The sequence below is a fragment of the Mesoplodon bidens genome, assembly GCF_964165515.1.
Source record: "Mesoplodon bidens genome assembly, contig: HAP1_SCAFFOLD_350, whole genome shotgun sequence".
Classification (NCBI taxonomy): domain Eukaryota; kingdom Metazoa; phylum Chordata; class Mammalia; order Artiodactyla; family Ziphiidae; genus Mesoplodon; species Mesoplodon bidens.
Window position 1 is genome coordinate 467,195 of NW_027671949.1, and position 10,060 is coordinate 477,254.

General features: G+C 40.8%; 1 protein-coding gene across 1 annotated transcript; it reads left to right on the top strand.

Moving 5' to 3' along the window:
• Positions 1 to 298: 298 nt before the first annotated feature.
• On the top strand, positions 299 to 3,099 carry LOC308610750 (ferritin light chain-like; the record flags this gene model as incomplete). The annotated part of the gene is given in 4 exon segments (XM_081259770.1): positions 299 to 334; positions 2,416 to 2,458; positions 2,461 to 2,480; positions 2,483 to 3,099. Coding segments are annotated over 4 exon segments (567 nt in total). The 3' UTR covers positions 2,951 to 3,099.
• Between the last annotated feature and the right edge of the window lie 6,961 nt (positions 3,100 to 10,060).

Here is a 10,060-nt window from a genome sequence, read left to right on the forward strand (position 1 = left end):
ATAGCAGTTTTATTTATAACAGCCAAAAACTGGCGACTACCCAAATGTCTTTCAATGGATGAATGTTGAAACAAATTGTGATAAAATCTTATGACTGAATACTACCGAGCAACAAAAAGGAACAAATTATTAATATATGCAAAAATTGAAATGAACTTCAAGGGAATGATGCCGAGGGAAAAATGTTTTAAAGCCAATCTCTGAAGATTAAGTAATTCATGATGATGTTTACACATTATTCTTAAAATAACGAAACTGTGGAGATGGAGAACAGATTAGAAGTTGCCAAGGGTTAGAGATGGGGGTAGATGGTACAGCGGGGGAACTTTGTGAGGTTTGTGTGGTCCCAGTACAAATAATACAGCAATCTTGGTTTTAATCCCTAAAGATGTTTAAAAGCAATTCCTAATAAGAGGTGTCTAGATATTTAGCAATGGCAGCAGATTAGAGGTATAGCTCCCCAACATGACAACTTCAAAACAGATGGTACTAATTCAATGCATATGTTCATTTTAAAAAGGCCAATCACAATACTTAAATGGTATATATCTTAACGATATTATTCTAAGGATCCAGCTATACCAGATGGACTAGCATGATTCTCTGTACATTCAATCTTATTTAAGACAGTAAATCTTATAATAAGACAGTTAAAAAGAGAAAAAGAAAAAAACAAACAAACCAACTACAGTTGGATATTCTCATAGGAAGATGAGGGGAAAATATGTAGCAGTGGTTCAAAAGCTTAAGCAGTGGCACCTAAATTTGCCTGCACATTAGAATCATCTGAAGCACTTTTTAAAAACCCTCACACCAACAGTTGGGCATCCTAAACCAATAAAATCATTTTAAATCTCCTCAGACGATGCCAATGTCTAGCCAGAACTGAGAAACAGTGGACTAAGCAGAAGGGGATGTTTCTACAAAGATTTCTTAACAATAAGTCCTTTCACCCAATCAGATTTACACACACCCCCCCCGCCTCCGCAACTGTGTAAAGAAGGCTAGATGTTGTCCATACTTGCTTAGCTTTAATTAGCACTTGTGACTTGCCCAAAACCTAGATCATGTTTCCCCTAAATTTCATGTTATTCCCTAAGTTTTTCAAATCCAGGGCTAAGGGGTTTGCCAGGATGAGATTTTAAGTGCTCACACAGGGGAAGTCCCTGTCAAACCAGGACAGAGGTCACTCTACACTGAAATGTAAAGCATCCTAAATAACCCTGCCACTACTCCCAGATACTAGTCTGTGCCAACCAGTGGAGAAAAGGCATTCTCCATTACTACCACGGCAAATGCTGCTGTACTTGACTTGGCTACTCCCTAACTTTTCCAGGTGCCACTCCCCTTAACCTGCTGGTGGACGCTTTGGCCAGCTGACAATGCAGATATTTTCAAACTTTTAGGTGAATAAAAATCATCTGGAGGGCCAGTTATAACAGAGATCACTGAGCCCCACCAGAGTTGCTGATTCCATAGGGCTGGGACAGGGCCCTAAAACTTGAATATATGACATATTATCAGGGGACGCTGGTAAAGCTGGTCAGGTTGTTACCGAATGCAGGTTCATGTGTCTAAAGCACAGTGAGGCCAAAGAAACCAGAAGGTAGGAGTCTGGAGCAGAGAAAGGTTTATTGCAGGATCGAGCAAGGAGAGGGGTGGCCCGTGTTCCAAAACACCCTGAAATCTCCAAAGGATTTCAGCAAAGCATTTTTAAAGGTCAGGTGAGGGAGGGACGTCCCAGGGAATGTGATCATCTCATGCACAATCCTCTGATTGGTTGATGTTGAGGCCACAGGACAGGTAACATTATCCATCCTTAGGTGCCAGAAGGTCTGGGGGCTACGTGCTCATGATCATCAAGGAGTTCATTTCTTCCATTGGCTGGTGGTTTTTAGCATCTGAAAACTCCAGAAATATGCCTGAGATACTATTATCTGAGTACTTCAGAGAGGAACTACAGTAGAGGCTATGGGGGATGGGTTTGTCCTAGGAAGGCCCCATAGGGTACTGCTCGGTTACAAGGTGACCATACTTTGAGAACCACTGCTCTAGTGGCTTGGAATGTTAAGAAAGTAATGGAAGAATCCCTACCCAGATCTAGCTTCTAGTATCGCCAGCTATTTTGGTGGGGGGAAGGGTAAGTTTTGTCCTTGCTTGGACTTCTTGTTCACTTGTATCAAAGCCTATTTGAGGCAGTGCGCTTGGCAGTCCTGCAGATCTGCCTTTTGCTTCAACAGTGTTTGGAATGAACAGACCCAGGGACGCTCCTTGCTCCAGCCCCCGACAACCGTCCAGCCTTTCTTCCTGTCGCAACCTTTGGAATCAGCCACTCAGCTATCCTCAGCCTCCAGGACAGGCCAACACCGTTTTTTGAGCTTAGCTCCTTATCACTGATCAACCACGAGTTCCCAGGTTCGTCAGAATTATTCCATCGAGGTGGAGGCCGCCGTCCACCGCCTGTTAACATGCATCTGTGGACACTTACCTCTCTCTGAGCTTCTATTTCGACAGCAACAATGGGACTCTGGACAGTGGGGGCCACATTTTTCGCCAACTGCCTAAGGAGAAGTGTGAGGGCGCCCAACGTCTCTTGAAAATGCAAAACCAGTGCTGCGGCCGCGCCCTCTTCCAGGATGCGCGGAAGCCTTCTCAAGATGAGTGGGGTAGAACCCAGGACACTGTGGAAGCCGCCGTTCTTAGGGAGAAGAACCTGAACCAGGCACTATCGGATCTGCACACCCTGGGTCCTGCCCGCACACACTCCCACCTCTGTGACTTCCTGGAGAGCCGCTTCCTGGAGGAGCAGCTGAAACTCATCAAGAAGATGGGCGACCACTTGACCAACCTCCGCAGGCTGGCTGGTCCGCAGGCTGTGCTGGGCGAGTATCTTTTCGAAAGGCTCACGCTCGAGCACAAACAGGAGTCTCTGAAGTGCAGCGGCCTCTGAGGAGCCCCTCTGGCGTCAGAGTTCTGCCTGAAGCCCAGCTCTGCATCCACTAGGCAGCTTTGTAACCGCCCTGGAGCCCTCTCCCAAGCCTTGGACCAAATGGAAACAATAACGCTTTTTGCAGAAGAAAAATAAAAAGCCTATTTGAAACACAAACAGAATAAAGAGAAAAAAAGAAATATAATGTATATATATATATATATATATACACAGGTTCTTTTAACATATGGATTGCCCCACTTTATCTGTGTGAAACAAGTTTGTTCCCGTTATTGGGCTAGTCCTCAAGTTTTGCTGCTCGTATTAATTACCTAAAGAGCTTTGAAGAAAAACATTGGTGTCTGGGTCCCAGCCCCAGAGATTTTGATTCAGTAGTTCTAGGGAGGAGCCTGGGCACATGGAGGTCTCAGAGTTCCCCAGGTGATTCTAATGTGCAGCAAATTTGTGAACCACCTTTTGGCTTCAATCCAGCTAGTGATCAGATATTAAATCTAAGACACATGGGCTACTGCGTGAGCTCTGTTGCTAGGTGTATTCCATTTTCTTCCTCCTGGAAGATTCGTGCCAGGGAAAATGATTGATAGTTGTGTTACTTCTCTGAAGTGGATAGAACTTTCCAATTAGCGTGAACAGGGGAGGGTGAATGGGTGAATGCAATAAGGTGTATCATTTACGTATTGCCGTATGTGTATGGCTAGAAGCTTTTGCAACTGACGTCTGCCCTACTTTTCATGCTAATGGTAATGCTTGTCCTCCTAATGCAGCTGTAAACTTTATAAGCCCATAGGTAGACAGCATCACAAAATATTTACCCCTCCCCACTGGCCCACTCTCAAGCTTCACTCCCCTTCCCCAATACACAAATGTACATCAATGCGCTTGAGACCAATATCAACATACTGACCTTCAATTCTTCTACTTTGCAGCTTCCCTCTTATCAGGAGATGTCAGCATTTAGTGCAAGGACAAATGCTTGCCTCTTGGTGAGTAATGTAGACAATGCCTCCAAGAGACAAATAGCCCTTACGGAGGGGGAAAAAGTCTTTCAAAATGGTTGATGCCCAGAGGAGGCATTTTCAGTCATCTCAGCTTAGGGGTCAAATATCCAATATTAAAAAGGTTAAAAAGAAGAAGAAGAAAGCAAGGAAGAAAAGAATGAAACAATTTTCTTAGCTCATAGTAATAAGGCAGTTTTCCATAAAAAAAAGACTTAAGCCTTAAATTCTCTTTCCTAATCAAAATGTGCTTTTCCATCTTTAGACTATTCCTCTTATATCCTGTATTATTAATGATGCTTAATTCTTGAAATAGCACATGGATGAAAACAGAAGCTAACCTCTTGTCCACTATGAATGAAATCTTCTTTTCCTAGGACCCGTCTACAATGTACAATTTGGGGTTTGCCAACATAATTATTTTCTCTGAAATAAGGTACAGCATTTTGCCTTTTCAATATATAGTTATGCAATATATTGTTAACACAACATAGTTAATATAGTCAACATAGTCAACACAACTAGAACACACATGATATGATGCCACTTTGGTGATTTTCTTCATCCATGTAATTCTGAAATTTGACAGTATAGTTTTCATATTCTAATGAGCTGAGTATTACCTTTGCAAGGATAGAAAAATAAAATAAATTCATAATATTCTTGTGTGGTTTGCCCTTGGGGTGGATTACCATAATGGGGGGATATTTGAGCCTTTCCCCAAGTCATTAAAAATCCTCCAGCGAGCAGCCCCTTGTCCTCTCCAGGGAGTGGGGTGAAAGGATCTTTAATCATAAAAATCCTGGGGGGACAAATATCAGAAATAAGACATCTGCTTCTGTGCCTTGTTGTTTTGCAGAATAGCAATGATTGCCTTAGCAGCTTCTATTGCCATATGTGTACAATAAGTAAATGAACATAATATTGAATGAACGCATAAAAGAAGGATAAACCCACCAGCTTAAACCCACTCTCTCACCTGCTGTGCCCCGAAACATGAAAGAAAGAATCACGGCATCATAAGGATTAATAAAATAACAGTCTCTGTTAACAATATTGACAGGAGGTATAAGGATAATTTGTCTGATGTGGGACCAACAGCTTAATTGCTTAATTCTTTTTTTTAAGGGCAATTCTTTCATTTATTGTTTAAAGATTGCAAGACAACATCTATATTTTTTTAGCATAATTTAAATGTTTTACTTTTTTGATAAAGCAGAGTATAATAGCAAAAACAATTAGTTTCCAGTAATATCTATATCTCTATTCAGAATTAAGTCTTCCACAGACATGTAACCTGGAAACAAAAGCCTGTTACAATAAGCAAAGCTTCAACGGAGTGGCTACTTTTCGGGCCAGGGAAAGGTTCATCCCTAAAGGAGGATGATGTGTTATGTAAAATGGCTGTAAGGTCACAGCCTTGAGGGCGTTGGAAGTCTATTATCCTATTCCACATTAAGTAGTTTGGTGAAATTCAAACGTCCGTTCATCTGCAACCAAGCTGGCAACCTTTAACTGATATTTCAAGCAGGTAAGAAAGAAATTAAAAGAAATCCCTACATTGATGTTCCTTGATTTACACTGTTAATTGGTTCATTAACATGTACTTCTGGCTAAGAATTACATTTGAGACTCCTTGCTCAGATTTTGGTTAACAGTACTAATCTTTAGAAATTCAAGTTCTTATTAATCAATAATTTGTCAGCTAGGATACGTTCAGGCATCAGCTGCAACTACAGAGTAGGTGCACTGCCTCAGCGCTTTGGAAAGACATAATCTACAACACTACTAGCAGACACAACTTCTGTTACTAGACAGCATATGTGCAGTACAGCAAGACAAAAACATATATTCATATGTGCTGCGGACCAGCTGGAGAAAGAGGATTTCACCGCCCAGGGTCAGGAGGGACGGGGTAAGGAACTGAAGTAGCACCGACGAATGGGGTCAGAAGGACCAAGACAACTGATGGTTGCAAGGCAAGTTTTACTATGCTACGGTTGCAGATTATATAGACTAGAAATGGAAGGTTGCCAGACGGTGGTTTACATTATCTATAGACTGTCTCGGCTCAAGGTTAACTTCCCTGAGAGAAAACCCATAAGCCCAGAATCATCCAAAATAACCTGCATGTGCAGGGAGGGGCGAGACAGCTTTGCTTGTCTCATTTTACATTCTTTCTGATTTCTGGGCCCTGGTGATTTATCTCCCATGGAATGGAACAAGGAGGGGAACAAGTAGGGACAGTCCCTTCGAGCAGCGGTGGCATGCCTGGCATGTCCGTAGCCTGATCTCAAGGCTGACTGTTTCCCTCAGTTCCCCCTTTTTTATTTTTTAATTTTTGCTGCAAAATAATTCCATGAAGCTTAGTGCCGAGAGTAGTATATTGTTGCATGAGGATACGAAACAGACATGAGAAGATTATTATCAATAATAGGCAAATTATGGCCAGGGTAATAAATCCTGACAACCCTCCAGAAATCCACGACTGAGGGTTTAACCACTTTAAATGGTCCAGTAAAGTTTTAATTACATCTTCTTGCGAAATATCATCAAGATGTGCATTTTGTATATCCTGAATTTCAGCATTTAATTTCTTAAGATCAAGACTAATATTATTATCTGACCAAACACTCAGCAGATGCATTTTTACTTTTTCCCATTCCCAAATACAGTCATTGTACTTGTAAGGAGTAACACAAATCCATCTATACTTTTCATGACAAGCTAAACGCATCCTCAATTTTAATGCTGCCATCTGATCTCCAATCCCCAAAATTGCGTTTTTAAATTCATCTAACTTGTTATTCATCTGTAAATCTATGTGACTTTGTAAAGATAAAGCAAGACTGGTATTTTGAGATAACTGATTGGCAAAGTGAGCATGATTAATACTCTGTGAAACAGCAAGACCGGCAGTAGCCGCGGTAGCAGACAGAGCAGCCAAGGCAAGTAAACTTACTGTTAGCCACCCAATAAAGCGTCTCCTTCTCTGCAAGGCTTTAGAGAGTTCCACCCATGCCTGTACTCCAGTATCTTCATACCAAGGTTCTCTCAGGTGTACAGGCACCATAACATATATGGGTTGCCTTAGTATAAGCACAGATTGTGTTCCTGCAGGAGGGAACATACAACTGTAAAAATACAATGAACACAGCTAATATTCTATCCTCCTTTGGAAGAATTACCAATGTTAATAGAACCAATCAAAAGTGTATATGGAGGAGCAACACAAGTTATAACAGGCGTATTGGAATAAGTTAGAGCTAGTTTCCATATATCCCAGTTCTTTTGAAATGCGATAGACCTATCTATGACGGGAATAGAAGAGATAAGAATTTACCCCTTGGTATAATCTATAGTACACCATATTTGGTTATTATTCCAAGATGCATTGCAACATTCAAAATTGGATCCAGGAAAGTTAATGGTTATAAAAGGAGGAAATTGAGTTTTTGATTTTCTCTTAAGAATAGTAACCATATGTCCAGCCATAAGTATCCCTTGTCCTCCAAGTAAATGCTTCATACACAAATAATGTCCTGAATCTTCACCTGTAACCTTGGCTATAGTAATAGTGGAATCCCTAAGTGGTGAGGCATATGAGATTCGACCTCTAATATTAATAGGTAGCCCATTTTTATAGCAAATGATGGTATCCTTAAGATCCTCTCGTCGGCTGGTAGCCGGGCATGTAAGAGTAATGTTGGTTCCTGTAAAACGAAGGATGCCTGGAGAGCCTGACAAACTAATTGATTGATCCGTTCCCTCATCAACATCTGTATGCTCATAACTAATAGCCTTTACACATCCAGTTTCCAGATTCAATGGGCTAAGACACACAGGATAGGTACTAATCCAGTTAGTATAATTTACAGACATATTGATTTGTTTTATATTCCCAATAAGAGGCCCATAAACAGTATCATTGTAAAATACAGGAAACTCTGCTTCAGACCAAGATATGGGTTGTAACAGTGGAGGATCAGGTACATAGGCCCAGTAAGTTGCTGCATTAACAGAGGGAACACATGAAATGGTTGCCAACATAGCCAAAAATAAAGTCACAGGTGTAACAGGATTATTCTGTTGTTTCACTAACTCTTGAGCTCGTGAAACCAATTGTTTAATTTGTCCCCAAGTTGGAACATCACTCCTTTGAGTCGTCCTGGCAAGTGGTCTCCTCTTCTTCTTCTTTTTCTCAATCAACACTGTCAAATTTTCGGGAGAGATACAGAGCTTCTTCATCTTCTGAACTAGGTGTGAGCTGTGGTGAGCCATCTATTTGCCTGACTAAGCGCTCAGAAAGCCAGAGAGGTCCAGGAGCTGATCTGGGAAATATACACACGTGACCACGTCCCCAAATCAACACAGGATCAGGACCACGCCAAGTGCTGGTTAGCGGATCTTTCCAGAGGACCTCCAGAGATTGAGAGGCCAATCTTGGCTCAGCCACCAACCTTTCCCCTGTCAACAGTGAGAAAATTTAAAATAAACAGAGCATGATTTATAAGGTTATGTAGTGTTGTTCTATATAATTCCCCTTTTTATTTTTTAATAGTTAGCTTTAAAGATCTATTTGCACATTCTATAATACTTTGTCCTTGAGGGATATATGGAATGCCTGTAATATGGGTAATTTGTAATGAATCACAAAATGTTGCAAAAGCAACACTAGTTAAGTGGGCCCATTATCTGTTTTAATAATTTTGGGAAGGTTCATGAAAGCAAAACAGTGTAATAAATGAGTGATAACATGTTTAGTAGCTTCTCGGGTCTGTGCTGTAGCACAGAGGAAACCACAATAAGTATCAATAGTGACATGAACAAACTGTAATGTCCCAAAAGACGGGATATGAGTAACATCCATTTGCCATAAATGACTAGGTAATAATCCACGAGGATTAACACCATAATGTGGAACAGGAAGGTGAGGTAAGCATTGTGGGCATTGCTTAACAATTTGTCGGGTGGCTTCACGAGTAAGGGAAAATTGTTTGCGTAATGTAGCCGCCGACTGATGGTGTAAAGCATGCGATTGTTGTGCTGCTTGTGAAGCAGTTTGATCATAACTTACCATAATATGAGGGTTTCCAGGACATGGACCATGAGTATCAACAGTATGAAGATAATGAATGCAATACCTTAGCCATTCTTGACAGCATGACGAACGGAAAGGAGGAGGATGGTAAATTGGGATATGTCCTGCTTTAGGGAAAAGAGATTGAGGAGGAAGAGTAACTTTAACTTTATTTTTGGGAGGAAAATGCACAGGATAGAGATCACGTTTAGATCGAGTTAAAACATCTGCAGTCGCATTCATTTTAGACAATGGACCAGACAAGTTAGAATGAGCACGGATATGCAGAGCTGCAACAGGACCGTCGTGGGAACGAATAAGCTGTTGAAGCAAATGAAAAGAGGATGATAATTCAGGGTCATTAGTATATCCTCTGGTCGCAGTCTCCAGAAGAAATAATAAGCGAATAAGATATTTACTATCAGAAAACAAATTAAAAGATATAGAAGGCAAATGTTTAAAAGCCATAATGACAGCATACAGTTCAACACGTTGAGCTGAAGTCAAGGAAGTTTGTTTAATGAGTTTTGTTCCGTCGTCAGTGATTACAGTAGCCACTCCTGAAGAAGAACCGTCTGTAAAAACCAAAGGTACATGAGGAATAGGCTGTTGCCTAATTATAGAAGGAAAGATATAACAGTTAAGTTTGCTGAATTGGATCGATTTATCAGCAGGCTAATGGCATTCCAAGGTACCTGAAAATCCTGCAAGAACAAGACCCCATTCATTACTATGTTGAAAAAGCCAATTTTGTTGACGAACTGAATAAGGGATAATAATTTGAGAAGGTTCTATACCTATAAGTTGTAAGCATCTAGTTCTACCTTGCATTATTAACTTACTAATAAGTTCATAATAAGGGTTAATAACTTTAGAGGATGTAGTTTTCATATGAATCCATTCAATAATTCCAACAGCTTGCCATAAGATGGCAGTAGGCACATGAGGTGTTGGACAGACAACTAAAGAAATTGGCAGGTGAGTTTGTATTCGAGTTAATTGTGCAGAGCTGTTAGCTCTAGTAACTATTTGTAA